The sequence below is a fragment of the Genypterus blacodes genome, unplaced genomic scaffold (genome assembly GCF_046128005.1).
Source record: "Genypterus blacodes isolate CSIRO-AG114 ecotype Tasmania unplaced genomic scaffold, CSIRO-AGI_Gbla_v1 ptg000012l_1, whole genome shotgun sequence".
Taxonomy (NCBI): Eukaryota; Metazoa; Chordata; class Actinopteri; order Ophidiiformes; family Ophidiidae; genus Genypterus; species Genypterus blacodes.
In genome coordinates this window covers 3913430-3929160 of record NW_027466826.1, presented here as the reverse complement: position 1 = coordinate 3929160, position 15731 = coordinate 3913430, and the positions used below count along the sequence as shown (strand labels likewise).

Below are 15731 nucleotides of genomic sequence, written 5' to 3'. Positions count from 1 at the left end.
ATCAAAGTTGTCCTTTGGCCTTTTTGTGTAATGTACTGTACAAACTGACATTTTCAATACAAAGGACCCCCAAGTTGGAATGTATGAAACAAAGGAGCATTGTATAGATAAGATTTGTCCATAAACATCCAAGAGGCTTTGTATAAGTGCTTTTGATTCAGCAAAAGTTTGCATCTAAAACTTCCTGCTTTGAATCAAGAAGTGAACTTTCTCATGGGACTGTCTCATCGAGGATCTGCACTCTTGTAGATTTTTCTGTGCCGATCTGATAGAATGTGATCTGGAATGAAAGCACATGGATCTAAAGTAAAGACAAATTATTTTATTGTGAAAACGAGGAGGACGCTGCTCGTCATCACCGGGTAACGTTAGATGGCAGCAGTGCGCCCTGATCTCTCCGTTTAGTGGCTCGAACCCCCGAAGCCCGAGGATGAAACGTGATGCTTGCGCCTCAAAACCATTCGCGTTTTACCACGACCGCATCACCAGTGTCAACGCAAAAGAACAAATAGAAAGCTTCCCGTGTAACCCTCCAAAATAAAACGAGTATGGTCGTATTTGCCTTGAACCTCCTTCCCTACAAACCACGATGCTTTTATTTTATCAAACACATCCTGACGTTTCCGGTGTTGTCCTGCCTTCCACTGTTTCGCTTGACGCATCTGGCCGCATTTATCCCCACGACAGGGAGTCTGAGAGCAGCAACTTTCAGATTGACACAGAATGCAGAGAAGCTGACGCGCCGTCATTTCCCGCACCGTTAACTTTCCTTCTCAAGCCTTTACTCATGCCCTCACAGTCCGCATTGTGTGTTAGACCACAAAAAGTTGCTGGACGACCATTTTTGTAACTGTGAGAACTCCTGAGCTGACAATTCCTCTGCTTTCCCCCTTTTTTTGGACACTTTTACCGCGTTATTACGCATGATGCGCAAAGGGATGGCTCCTCTCCGGAGACAAACAACGGGATTACAAACTGTTTTTCATGTCTTTCTTTCCATTTCAGTGGCTTTTTCTTACAACATTGACTTAGAACATCCTTCGGTGTTCCGCGGACCAAATAACAGTTTCTTTGGTTATTCGGTGCTGGAACATTATCATGACAACACACGCTGGTGAGTCCCGTTCTGTTTTTATACAAGCTGTTAAGGATGCAGTTAAGTTATACTTTAAGTGTTTTAAACTGTTGGCTGCATAGGCTGCGCCCCATAGATGACCACTCTCCACTCACAGTATCTAATATATATTTTAATGTCTAATTTTGTACAAGAAAAGCTAAATATGTTTGTGCTGTTATCTTTTCCTGCCAGATTCTCCATATTTAAGCTTTCCTATTAAACTGGTATACAGCCTGTTGTACCCAGATTAAAGATGAGGGATGCCTGATGGATGATAGCACTGTTATGTCCCCTCCTCCTCCTCCTCCTCTTCCCCTTCCTCTTCATCTCCAGGGTCTTAGTAGGAGCCCCAAAAGCAAACTCTACCTACAGCAGCTCCGTGCACTCTCCTGGAGCTGTATACAAGTGTCGAGTTCACAGCAACCCGGAACGCCGCTGCACAGAGATGGACTTGGGCAGAGGTCAGTCACCAACCACCCCCTGAAACATCAATACTTGAGTCTATATAATGACACGCTGCAGCTTCAGGACTCCACATGCACCCACTTCTTTCAGGAATGAGCACTAATTTCACCAAAAAGTTCATTCCCAAGTGCTGTCGTCTCCACACCGACATCATACACAAACAGTCTCAAGCTGTGGAGTTCCTGCAGATTCTTCTTGTCCACGCTCAGCATAAACTCCCCAAACATCTGTTTTGTTTTATCAGAATAATACAGCATTATTCTAGTTAACAGTATGACAGTTGTTCTTATGTGACGGATCCTGCTTATACACCAGACAGTGAAAATACAAGATGGTTGTGTCCAGATCCAGAAATATTTAGATAAACATGATTTATGCTTCTGCTAATATTTTCCATGCACATGAGCCAGAACCTGAAGTTGTTCGGGCCCCCTCCTCCCCACCAGCTCCGTTTCTTGTGGTCAGGAAAGTCGGGGTCTCGGCATGGCTTTAGTATTAACCCCACGCTCAGTCAGTGTGTCACTAAGAAAACTTGCTTTATCAAAGGGAGCGTGTGCCGAAACATATGGAGCAGAGGAGCTGAGCTGCGATGGGCTTCACAGTGTGTGACACATTGTCAAAGAGCAGCACTTACAACTGCATGCCATTGTTCTGAATCAACTATCTTGAGGGAGAAGGAGAATTAAATCTGGTTGGGCAGAACTTCGGGAAGTCAGGTTCACTTATTTTCACATTTGAAACAAAGGTAGCACACAGATTCCTGCAGATCTCAAATTTCATCCGATGCCTTTTGCCTTTTTGTTTACTGTGTTATACAAACTATGTCTGTTTACTTTACTGCATTTACTTTATGATCTTTTGCCGATGTTGACACAAAAGACACACATCAGCAGATACGTTTCTCAGTTATTTGCTCTATATTGTTGCCTGTAAATCTGTCACTCATGGTGCCTTCAATGTGCCGTTTAAAGCTAAGTTGCTGTTCTTCATACATACTGGTGGCAACTTTACTGGGTTACTCTCTTTACAATCCAGTGCAATTTGATCCAACACTCTTTCAATAAATCCTCAAATCTTCTACCATTCAGTTTTGTGGACAGTGGAAGATTCAACTTAGTGAGGCTGTCATTAGTGGTGATGTTGTAGTGACTCTGTTATGTTGAAGAGGAGTTTCCTTTATTTTGCCAACTCCTGTTACAATGGAACCCAATCTCATCTAACAGCACCAGCACTGAAACGTCTCTTCTCAGAGTTACTCATGACATTATGGAGGCTGCAGACGCTGGTGATTATTCAGTGTGGGTCTCATTAGATCTTAGCTCAGCCTTTGATACGATGGACTACAGAATTCTCATTAATAGGTCGAAGAAGTTGGTGAAGAAGGCAGGAGGTTTGCAAATCTTGTCGTGTGGCATTCCACAGGGTTCCTTCTTGGGACCCACCTTGTATGCCTTATACCTGCTTCCACTGGGCCAGTTGATTGCTCATTTTTGATAATATTTCTTATCATTTCCATACTGATGGCATTTAATTGTGTTGTTCCTTTCGGACTTTGTGATTTCCATGAGCTTTCTGTTTTGAATGGATGCTTATCAGCCACTAACTCTTGGCTGGCTGCAAACGTTTTGCAGCTAAATGTAGAAAACACAGAGACTCAGTCAGTTGACCCGGTCTTCTTTTTTCCATTTGAGGAACATTGGCAAACTGAGAGCTGTTGTGTCTAAAATGATGAGATGGAAATGGTCATTCATGCTTTTATCTCTTCTCGTTCCGACTCCAATTCCCTTTTTAATCTGTTAGAACAAAACGTCTTTAAATCAGCTTCAGACTGTTCAAAATGCTGCTGTGAGGCTTTTAGCTAAAGCCAATAGGAGATCAGATATTACTCCCATTTTATCTGATGTTCACTGTCTCCCAATTGAGTTCAGAGTGCATTTTAAACTCTTAGTTTCAACTTTTAGACCCTTGTGTGGTCAGGCATCCCTCCACACTGTGGACCTCACACAGACATACTCCTCCTCTTGGTCACTCAGGTCTTTCAGGTCAGATGTTACTGGTCATCCCACATACTCTTTCAAAGACCCGTGGAGATCCTGCTTTCCAGGCTGTGGAGCCTGAACTCTGGAATGCTCGTCCCTCTACTTGACTCTGAGGTCGTGTTTAGAAGACAGATCAGACATTTTTGTTCAGACAGGCTTTTATTGGTTCTAAGTGGATGTCTGTTAACTATTTGATTCCCCTGTTTCTTGAGTTTATGTATTGTTTTGTATTGTATTGAGTTGCATCATCACTCTGACAACTACCATCAAATCAGAACATCGAAGGATCAGTCTCAAGTCTTGACACTCAAAAGTCCCATAGCGAGACAACGAGTTACATTTCAGGTCACAAGGGAAGTCAATGTCAGAAGTGAAGTCATTGGTTCTGTATGTCAAAATCAAGTCATTAGAGTACATTACGACTTATGTAGAACTTCAAACTGAAGGTTGTGGACTTGCAACTTGAGTACTATTGCAAAATAATACGTAACCCCCCCTCCTCCGCTTTGCGTAACTAAAACGTCGACTCTGTCAGGTTAGTTGTCTGTCTTCATTGAAGGGGGTTTACAGTGTTGAACATGTTACTCACAAATAAAGCCAAAGTTGTAAAATACTGGAGGTGAAAACATTTAAGTCAGAGTTTCTTTTTAAATGTTTGCTTTACAGTATGCCGAACTGTCAGTCATTGTTTATTCAGCAAAGATAAAGACTTAAACCTTCGAGCCAAAAGCTGACAATAGCCTCTGTAAGTTGCTCCGAGACATCCTCCCGCCTGGTGACTCTGCCTCTGAAAACTGCTCTCATTGTCTTACAGGAAACAAGCCGAGAGAGTCGTGTGGGAAGACATGTCAGGGAGACAGAGACGATGAGTGGATGGGGGTCAGCCTGGCCCGGCAGGACAGAGCCAACGGCAAAGTTCTGGTGAGTTCCGGGACGCGGCACTGTAGTCACTTCAGCGAACGATGTAACGCAAACCATTCACAGTACCCCTCATAAAAGCAGACTTGATTACACCGCCATCATTGTTACAAATGTCTTCCCGTGAACCGCACTGTGAAACCACAGCAGGTCCCAGCATCACAACCTAGCCCGGCCAAAGGCTTTTCCTCCCGTTATATGCTGACGCTGTGGAACTGAACGCCTTGACGCGAACAAGACGCGACTGAACTAAAAATAATGATTTGGATTTCTTTTTTTGCATTTTGCCAACCGGAATAAGTCCGATCTGGAAACAGCTGTCTGCTTACATAATACTGTGAAACATTTACCTCATGTTCGCCGCTGGAATAGCCAGTGGAACAGGGTTTGTCCAAAGTAGATTGTTGTTTATTGAAAATGAAAGAGGTATTTAGAGGAATCAGCGGACTGACTGCTGGTGCTAATCCCAGAGGTGCTCGACTGGGTGTTTGCTCAGAGATCATAGGGCAGCTGGCTGAGTTTGTTTAGGCTCCAGACCCTCTGCGGTGGTCCCATCCAAGAGCGGCCTTTCATTAAACGTTAACCCCCGTCTCCTGCTGTGGGCAGTGCAGTAATGAACCTGTCTCTGGTCTGAGACGGAGCGCTGGCAGCACCGCAACTCTTTAAAATCCCACTGGGTCACAGAGATGTACAGTAAACACTAAAGAGGGGTGTGAATGTGTTGACCTTCTCCTCTGGGTCTTAGAAAATCACAAAAAAATTTCTCTAAAAAAGTCCAGATAACAGTTTGGCTTGTCAAGACGATATTCCTTTCGATGTGTTTGTCTTTGGTCCATTTCGTCCTTGTGGAATGTATTGGCATGACTTTCAAACCATTACCCTTGGCTTTACCCGTCAGTCAGGCCCAATCTGAAAACTTGGACTTGGCGTTCTTGGCGTTACAGGAGTGCAGCGCCGTAAAACAACAAGCTTTTAGCTCAGAGCGTTTCAGGCAGGGCGGCATGAAACAAAGGTAGTGACCTTGTGAAGCCACGTGTTCCAAAGCACGTAAGCATTCTTTCCCCCCATCTCATGTGAATGGACTCACGTTTCCGTGCAACACGAGGGAAAACGGCTGCTTGGCAGATGTAGACGGTGGTGAATTTATCTGTGGTTTCTGTGTTTGTGACCAATGAGCTCTTGAACATGACAACGGTACAAAGTCCGCACGTAGCTGCCCTGTGCTGCCTCAGCCAACTTTCCCAGCTGTTGCATGAGAGCTCAGGTGTTCTTCTTGCTGTATTCCTGTCAGCTGATTGATTGTTTTCTCGATGGAAGCTGCTTCTGCGACTCGAGCACGCCGTTTTTATAAGCACACGTGTTTCTCAACTCAGCAGCAGACAGTCATCTGACGCCAAGCGTGTCCCCAAAATGTGTCTCTTATTCATTCAGATTATCTGTGTGTGGTGGATTGGGGGGGGTGGGAGAATTGCAGCACAGAGGTAAATAAGCTGAACTTTGTTTGTCGAAAAGCATCCACAACTGTCCCCACAGCCACAAGGGCCCCGACCGCCGTCCCCACGACCCCAAATTATTCCCACATTTACACATTTATGTGGGCTGGTCTGTGCAGAAATCGAAATCTCCTCTGCATTTTCCAGTTTACTTAGTTTGTTTGGGAAAACATCAGCAGAAGGTTCTGAGTATTGTTGACATGTACTCCCTATTTAAGCTGCAACATCATACAGTGGGAGTTTCCTTCATCTTTTGATCTACTTTATTTATTTACTGTTTATTTTCTTCACTTTGGTGCACAGTGTCTCCCAAATGGTTGTTTGTCCATGTTTGCTATGTGTGTGTGTGGGTCTCACTCTTTTAAGAGCTCAAACATTAATGTTAAGATGATTTAAGAACTTTTATAATTGCACATTTTAAACGCTGTTTGGTTTGGAAAACACACATATTAAATTGAAGCTGAGATATTCGCACCACAGACCATAGCTGCTGTGGTGAGAGCTGTTATGGGTTTTAATCTCCTTTCTCATTGACGATCATTTGACGGCCACAAAAGACACACTGACTCCAAACCGGCGACAAAGTCAGCGCAGTACAGCAACGCCGTGTGTCGGGATTTGACTTTGTCTCATGCTTCTCCTTGCAGGCTTGCGCTCACCGATGGAAAAATGTCTACTACGATTCCGAGCACATCCTTCCGCACGGATACTGCTCCATAATCCCGCCGACTCTCCAAGGCCGGACGCGACCGCTCATCCCATGTTATGAAGGTGCAGTACAGATGATGATCAAATATGAAGCACGACGTAATCTCCTTAAATCAAACCAACGTTCACACACATTCTTATCTTATCCAGCTCATCTCACCAATCAGCGCAATCCCATAATGCATCACTCAGCACCATGTGTTCTGGCTTCTGATTCAGCCAATGGAAGTGCAGACTTTGCAATCCCTCTGCGCCTCTGTGCAAAAGAAAATGATTTTAATAAAGACATGATTATGACTACGGCTCCGTTGACAAACAAGAGTTGAATTTTCCAAAATATAGATGGATTTGCATGCATGGCAGTAACATCTTCCTGTTGTACAATTTGCTTGTGGTAAATCATTGGTAAGTCATTTGTGCTGCCAGTTGTTTTGCGTCATGTCTCGTCTATAGTCACTGTATCCCAGTCCTCTTCAGTCTACAAATCTCCTATTTCCTTTGAAGTGTAAGGCACCGTACAAAATATAGCTGACTGGTGCAGATTTGTTCCTCACATGTGCGGATATGTAAGTCAGAGCTGTTTATCACACTCTGTTTTCAGTCTTAATTGCACTCTCAGGTCGGGGCTTCACTTCCTTCTGTTCCTCTTGTTGCACACAGTCAGACAGTTGTGCAGCAGCCAGGCAGCTTTGTACGGGATAATGTTTACAGTGCATTTTGCGCCGCTCCAAACTCAATATTTTTTGTAACATAAACGCACTGTGACCCCCGCCCCCCCCCTTCCCAAAGTGAGATCTCCCGTTGAATATGCTGCTGCACCTCTTTTCTCAGCCTCTTTTCTGCCCCCAGAATCCTCTTGGATGGGGCTGCGACTTTGACTAGCTCCATATGGAATGCAGGAAAAGCTCCAGTAAATGCTGGCTCAGGCACACAGCGAAATAATTTGTGGCTTGTTTTTTTTCTTACAGACTATAAGCAGAAGTATGGGGAAGAACACGGCTCGTGCCAAGCGGGGATCGCAGGAGTGTTTACGGAGGTCAGTAACAGTGCACGTTCATCTCCTTAATCCATGTGATACCCCCTGTTTCTGTTAAATGGAGTCATACTGTTCGTATCTCCTCTTCCTCACCCCCCACACACACATACACACCCTGTTTTGTTTCCTGCCTGCTCTCAGAGCTTCAGGTGTGGTCAAAACCAGATCTAAAGATTGATTTCTATCTCAACGCTTAAACAACAGAGAGAGAAGCTGCGTGTATAATTTGTTCCTTTCATCTTTCTTGTCTCTTTTATCTGGAGACTGTTTTTATTCATTTCCTCCAGATCCGGCAGACACTTTTTTTCTTTTTTGTATTGTTAGCTTTAAATCTCTGGACTCTGAAGATCGTTAACTAGACACTTTGTTCTTCCAGCTGATCAGACTAATATATCTTAACTACTTCTTTCAAAGCATCCAAAGCTCTGCTGACGGCTAAACTATTAAAAACCAGAAGTTGATGTTTCCATAGGTTGATAGGAAAGGCGGCAGTGCACTCACATGACCCCTGGTGTGAAGATAGAGCATCAGCGAATATAAGAGTTTCCTTCCTTCTACGGCGCATTGGGCCAACTATTTTGTCTTGACGCATTACATCATCTCTGTGTGCACAATGCAATTTACAGTCTCACTACATACTTTGGTCTCCAACACAGCAGCAGCAGTAGTGAGAGGGAGAAGGAAAGAAAGGAAAGAATATGGATATGGTAGGAAAAGAAGGAGTACAGTGAACTAGTTTAGGTATTTTGTGTTCTATACATTGGTAATGTAATACTTTCCTTATGTTGCCTGTGAGCTGCATGTTCAGCAAGGGGTCCCTCTCAAGTCTCAAATTACAGTTGCGCTTCTTTAAAGACATCCGGACACACATACAGTACAGAAGCTCCCCTGCACCATGACTTCATGTGAAATCAATGTGAAAGCCGTTTCATTACATGAGGACGCTTCGTATTATAGAAGATCGTCCACATTTAAACCTTCATTCTATTTCTGTTATCATGTTTGAACTGTAATGGTTTTAAAACAAACATACATGCATTATTGAGTATGTTCACATGCATTGTAAGCTGAATATCTAATCTGATTTAGGCAATAGAATAGCTTTTTAAACATCATGTTAATGGCAAAATCAGATTGAAATTGGAATAAATTAATCTTGGCGAAACAAAGCGACATGATGTGGTGTAAATGGATGTACTTGCTCCATCAGCTGATGAGGCACGTACTGTATGTTCTTGAATGACAAATGCAGGAAGATCTGTGCATGTACAGTAAACACACTGTCACACCAAACTATACACTTAGCTGATGGAAGAGGTTGTTCTTTCATTGATAGTCAGATGTGGTTATTTCACATGATCTGCCTGCGAAGTTGTTGGACATCTTACTGCACATTCAACACTGAACGCTCAGTGTAGTCTAAAGGCTTGGAGCAGTGTTTCAATGCGGTGTATTAATCTGTTATCTAGCTCATCTAAGTTTGTATCTGTCAGAACAAACCACAATTCTGACAGTAGATATGTTTAGTCGGGTTTAGTTTTAATGATTTATCACTTAGAACTTAATACATTTTTAAGCCAGGAAGCCCAACTGGAGCTTGTGAGTGGAAGTTACATTAGATGGTCTCCGACTCTTCATGTGGGCTCTGTGATGGAAAATATCAAGATTAGAGAGAATATTTTTGGCTTAAAGAAAGAACTGGCTAATATCTGAGACGAGTAAAGTCGGGTTCCCTAGTGAGTCTGTTCTATCAAATCTAATAGATATCTTGTTGATCTGCGAAAACATTTGCGTACCCTGTTCCTCAAAGAATGTCAGGAATTTCAAAGGGAAGATGGCTAACTAAAGCATATCCCTGTCTGAACCTCAGTCCCCAAGCCTGGTGGTGCACAGATGTTTTACACCAGAACACGTGGAAAGCGCAGCCATGTCTGTTATTTAGGTTTACATTGAGGAAGTGCGGCAGCAGCAGGGGCGGCGATAATCTGACGCTGAAATTCAAAATCTGTGTTCTCACCTCAGCGTTGTCATAGCCGCGCTCCCGGTCCTGTAATAAGCTACGGACGTTACAACAAAAATCTGTTAACAATGCATTTTACAGCTGTCAGCTTTGTTTGGTTTCTGGATTCCTCACAACATCAAAGGAAGCGGCTGCAGCTGGCAACGCCGTCTGGTACTGTGGTTAAGAGCCGATAGCACAAAACAGTCTGTGGCCATCGGTTAACCAGAAGTTAACCCAGCAGCCTGCTTTTCTGTTTTTGTTAGCGATCCTAGAGCCGTCACTTAGAGCACTGTGGGCCATAGATGCCGATGTAGTTGTTTCAGTTCTGTGTGTGATGGTTTGTTGGGGGGGTATGGTTTTCAGGAGCTGGTGGTGATGGGGGCGCCGGGGTCGTACTACTGGACCGGAACCATCAAGGTGTACAACCTGACGTCGGACACCTTCTACAGCCCGAACAAACATGAAGTCGACTCACACAGATACAGTTATCTCGGTGAGCCAGGCAGCCCATCATTTTCATTATTGCTAAATTGACCCAAAACTGACCTCTGACCTCTCTGTCTCAAAAAAATAATAATGTCATCAAATATTACAATAACATTATCAAATCTTTGTTCTAAAAAAATAAGAAAATCTACACATGGTTTAGGGAGGAAAATTGCACTAAAAATGTTTGATTTATTGCAGAAAATATGAAAAACAAAGGCAAAAAATAAGTCTCAAATTCTTTGTTCTCTTCCAGTAAATTCTTCCACACTCGCTTGTCATGTGATCCATTTCTTGTTGAGTTTTCACCCTCACTCTACTTATAACAAACTCATTTGTTATTTACAGACTTGGCAGAAATGAAGCCATTTTCACAGGCACAAATTTATCACACTGTTCAGTAAAAAATGCCTGTTGTTCAGCAAATCAAATCCAGTTTCCATGAAAATTTAAGGACAAAAAATGAACTTTCAGAACTCCACAGAGTTAATAAAGATGATGGTGTTGCTTTCCCCAACATCAAACAGGCGAGGGGCCCTTTAACTGATTCTGTCTGTGTTGCAGGTTATGCGGTGACTGCTGGACATTTCTCCTCTCCAAATGTAATAGACATTGCAGCAGGGGCGCCTCAGCACAGCGGTAGTGGAAAAGTGAGGACTCCCATCTTCTGTCTTATTTCTGGTTGACTGATGAAATCCGTCTGCGTCTCCTTGTTGACGATGTTGTTTTTCTCTTGCGCAGGTTTACATTTTCAAACTTGATGGTGCGTCTTTGGTGAAGAGCTTTCAAGCCTCAGGGAAAATGGTATGAGGCTGGACGTGGCTTAGCTTCTTCAGTTGAAATAGAACATGTAATTTTAATCATTTATAGTGTTATTTACTTGTATTTTTATATGCCTATGTGCATAACTACACATTTTAAATAGTTTCCATGATTGAAATTGAATATACAGATCAATAAATTTGGCGTAGAGCACAGACATTATTGACTTTTGAACTGCAAAAGTATTTATTTCTGTTTATGTTATTAAGTGTTCCGTCAGCAACAGGGTTTCAAAGCAAAGAAAGCAGAGCAGAGAGATAGCTAATACTCTCCATTCAGTGTAAATACAGGAACGTCGGTGTAGCTCCAAGACCAAAGTTGTGTAAATATTCCTTTAATATTGGTTTAGATATTGCAGAGGAAATGAATGCAGACAGACTGTGTGAGTCGTTAGAGCAGAAAAATGGACCTCTGTGGTGATGTGATCTGACCCAATGCTCTGTGGCTCGGCTTGGTTCCAGATGGGCTCTTACTTTGGCTCCTCATTGTGTGCAGTTGATCTGAACCAGGACGGCCTGTCAGACCTGCTGGTGGGGGCACCCATGCACAGCCAGCTACGGGATGAGGGCCAGGTGACTGTGTACCTCAGCAAGGGCAATGTGAGTGGGACCAGGGTGTCTGTGGGAACATGAAATCCTACCCCGACCTTTAACCTGTGCTAATGTTTGATTCATTTCAGACCCTCATTTATGAGAAAACACTGCGTTATTTGATTTAACTCTGGGTTTATTTAACATACCAACATTAAGGCTTCTTTGTGCATCTTATATCTATGTGTAGCTGTCAGCAGGAGCGATGAAAACAGATGAATTCATGAGTTTTATCAGCAATGTGAAGCAACAATAATTTCAGCACATGCCTGCGTCTGTTTTCAGGGGGTGATGGAGGAGGCGAGTGTTTTGAATGGAGACAATGCATACAATGCACACTTTGGAGAATGCATTGCCTCAATTGGAGACATTGATGATGACGGTTATCAAGGTCAGTACAAAATCTAGTCTTTATTATTTCATAAAGGGAAATGTGAACACTTATTTTTAACACACAAGATGTTTTGTTTTTCCCATTCATCATAAATTTCCTGTTATTTACAACACTGTTGACAATGGCCAGGTTTTTATATGGACTTAGCTTCCTGCTTTCATCAACTTCAAAGTTGTATGGATACTAAACAATGCAGAATAGTAGGATTAAAACTATTTTTGGGGAAAGTGGTCAAACTCATGTTTAGTGGTCTGTGCAGTGGCAATGTCTTTATTGTAGTATTGACTTTATTGTGGGGTGACATTGCTCTGTTGCCATTAAACAAAGCTGTTCTGTCATATCTTGTAATAAAGTCAGAAAATTTATGTTTTTCACTCTTTGGAACATCAGCCCAGAAATAAATATTGGCTGGTTTGCAATATAACACATTTTCAGTGACATTTTGTTTCAATCCTGTGGCGAAGAGATCGTATTGCCCTCTCTTACCCTCGTCTTCAAAGTGATCCATACACAAACCAAAACACACACACGCGCTCACAATCACACACACACTCACACACACTCACACACACGCGTGGAGAGACATGCATTAACGGCGTCTGCTATCCTGGCACTGGATTTGGCTCTGAGGCCTCTCTTTGGCGTCCGTTTCACACTCCAGGCTGAAAGCTGTGTGAGATATGCCTCAAAGCCTGCAGCCTGGCACTGCGCGTGTGTAGGGAGAAAAAAAACGGCAGCTGGGAATCATAAATCACCAGAAATCATCACGATCACAAGAGCGCCAAAAAAATCTTAAGATGAGAAATCAGAACACACATGGGATTCACTCAGAACGATGCAATCTGAGTCATTCTACCTGCAAACATTCAGTAAAATATGCAGTTTTTCAATCCTCTTACCAAGTCTGCTTTAGTATGGAAATGTTATGGTTAATAAAAGCAAAGAGCACGTGAATGGGTTAAGGAGGTGCTGTTTAGTGCTTTTTGCTAGATACTTTATAGTCTTGTTTCCACTCTCTCAGAGGTCTCACAGGTTTTTATGGCCACTGACAACACTTAATTGTCTATTAAGAATGTTACTGTAACAGCCTGTTTCCCAAGCGCTGGCCAGGTTAAGTAAACGGAAGCTTAATAAAACGATTTATTGCGTTCACAAACACATTTGTATACACACCCTCATATTTATACAGCCTTTCTCAAAGCAATCCTCTTGGTTTTGTGGCTGCAGATGTAGCCATCGGAGCACCAAAGGAGGATGAATATGGAGGTGCCGTCTATATCTACCATGGTGACGCTACAGGAATCATCAGCAAATACTCCATGGTAAGGACAAACAACATACCAAGGACCGATTTTTTGGGGGGGATAGCAACATGAAGACCCGATCACCGTTTCCCTCGTTTATCATTTCATCTGTTACTCAAAAGCTTCATCATTGTGTCGATGCAGCAGATGTTGAAGTAACCGGGTAACGTGTGGTTAAAAACGCAGATGGTCACGTAGCCCTGGGAATACATTTTCCACCCACGTAACACTGTATGAGGCACAAGCAGTTCCTCAGGAGCTTGTTTTTATTAGGGACTACAAAGCATTTCCAAGCTGAAAATTACCCCATTAACCGCCCCTCCCCCGTCACCACTGCAGAGATACTGTGTTCAAACTCTATTGTTTCCCTTTCTGAAGCAATATTTTCATTGTTTTGTCATACAAGTCCACACAGTCCAGAGAGAAGTGTGTTGGGGTTTTTTTTCTAGAAACATTCAGGCTACAGCTGAATGTTACTTTTGTGTGATCCCCGGTGGAGCGGTGACATCACTGTGGGCAATTAATCAAAGAGAGAGAGAGAGAGGGAGAAAGTCCATATTCTCGGTTAAAGAAGTGGTCTTGTGTGTTGCAGAGGACAGAATACCGCAGGACTTTACCAGGGTTACAGCTGCTATCCCACATAGTCCTCCATTGTTTACCATTAGGTGCCCACAGTGAAGGTTCTAAAGTGTTTTCAGTACCATGAAACTAAAAACAAGGCTTGAAAATGTACATCCAAACAAACAAACAAGGGACCAATGAGGTTCTGTTTGATTGGTTGAATTGTTTGTTTGTGTGGAAGGATTATTCAAAGAGTTAGGACTGAATTTGTAGCGTGTCGTGTCTTTTACAGTTTTGTTGTTTATCCTAGTCACATCTTCCAGTATTTTATTAGACTGAGACCAATTTGGCTTCTTTTGCTTTAGAGAAGGTCTGCACACTCTGTAGTTTGTTCCTTAAATCGGCGAAAGAAAAGGTTGATAAGAATGAAAAACTATCACACATGAAGCATATTTTCCTCTATCTTCTGGTGTTGTCTACTGCAGAGGCTGTCGGGCCGCAGCTTGAACTCTGGACTCCAGATGTTTGGCCAGTCGATCTCTGGCAATGTGGACATGGATGGCAATGGATACGCAGGTATGATCACCACACAGAAGTACAAATTTAAAAACTACATCTGGAAAACAAACGAACAAGTCGAATAGGGAAGCTTAGGTTTGAATCCTTGGTTTCTAACTTTACCCAACTCTCCTCAGTTCTCGTGATCGAGGCATCTTGTTTACTGCATTCCACAGTTGATAGTCAGACATAAACAGTATAACAAGAAACAAGTGGAGCTCATGTGCAAAGGGCTTTTGTGCATTGTTTCCACTTTGCAGGTGTAGCAGAGCAATGGCATTACACAAACATTGTAAGTTCTTTTTGCAGATCTCTGTTGTGTTGTGTGTCCATTGCAGATGTCACCATTGGAGCATTCATGGCAGATAGTGTTGTGCTGTTGAGGTGAGTAACTGTGGGTGAAGTATGGGGATATTGTGCCACACACAGCAGCATTTGCTGCGACTTCAGAGCAGTTTTAATGTCCAGTCTCTCCCCCCACACTGTGCTCCTGTGTTGGTTGATGTGGTTGTAGGTCCCGGCCTGTCATTACTGTGGATGTCTCCATCTTCCTGCCTGTCTCCATCAACATCTCTGTGCCTCAGTGCCACGAGGGCCAACACAACCTGAACTGCTTCAACGTCACCGTATGCATGCGTTTCCGTGGGAGACAAGTGCCCGGACAGATAGGTGAGGACCCAAGGCTTCGATTGAGCAATCTTTAACTCAAATCAACCTCTAACAGTGACCAATCACCACTGCTGGCTCATTGATTCAAGATGGCATTTAAGTGACTACGAAATCAGTCTGAGATCATTCTGAGATGAGTAGGAGGAGTAAAGACAAGGCAAGGAAAGTTTCATACTCCAGAAAATTCAAAGTATAAGAAAATGAATTAAAGAGGCAACTTTAATGAATCGAACAATAATGAATAATACACGTAAAAACAAAAATGTAGAGTATAGAAAACTAAGATTTAGGCAAACTAATGCTGCTTAGGCCAGAGATCAACAATACGAGTCTGTGGATGAGGAGGCATATCTCAGTGTTGAATAGTGGAATGACATAGCTGTTTTTGTGGATAAGGGCACAAAGTCTTTCCCAGTTGTAGTTCAGTGGAGGTTTCTGGAGACTGGAAGCAATTCAAAGTGCCAACAGGGAGGAAACTTTGTTCTACAAGAGAGGTCAAGCCAGACAAATGAGTTTTGGCAACCAGATATATCAGTAAGGATTTATCATTTGTTTGATCAGCAATCCCA

The 15731-nt window shown here is 42.9% G+C and overlaps 1 protein-coding gene across 1 annotated transcript in view; it reads left to right on the top strand.

Moving 5' to 3' along the window:
* The first annotated feature begins 692 nt into the window (after positions 1-692).
* The window catches only part of itga9 (integrin, alpha 9), a 48670-nt gene continuing 33631 nt past the window's right edge, over positions 693-15731 (top strand). Inside the window, exons 1-14 of the mRNA XM_076162855.1 lie at positions 693-1114; positions 1451-1578; positions 4436-4542; positions 6680-6803; positions 7709-7776; positions 10142-10271; positions 10829-10914; positions 11006-11068; positions 11548-11685; positions 11962-12067; positions 13298-13392; positions 14421-14511; positions 14832-14877; positions 15008-15162. Of these exons, the coding sequence (XP_076018970.1) occupies positions 924-1114; positions 1451-1578; positions 4436-4542; positions 6680-6803; positions 7709-7776; positions 10142-10271; positions 10829-10914; positions 11006-11068; positions 11548-11685; positions 11962-12067; positions 13298-13392; positions 14421-14511; positions 14832-14877; positions 15008-15162 (1528 nt within the window). The 5' untranslated portion in view covers positions 693-923. The remainder of the gene's footprint in view (positions 1115-1450; positions 1579-4435; positions 4543-6679; positions 6804-7708; positions 7777-10141; positions 10272-10828; positions 10915-11005; positions 11069-11547; positions 11686-11961; positions 12068-13297; positions 13393-14420; positions 14512-14831; positions 14878-15007; positions 15163-15731) is intronic.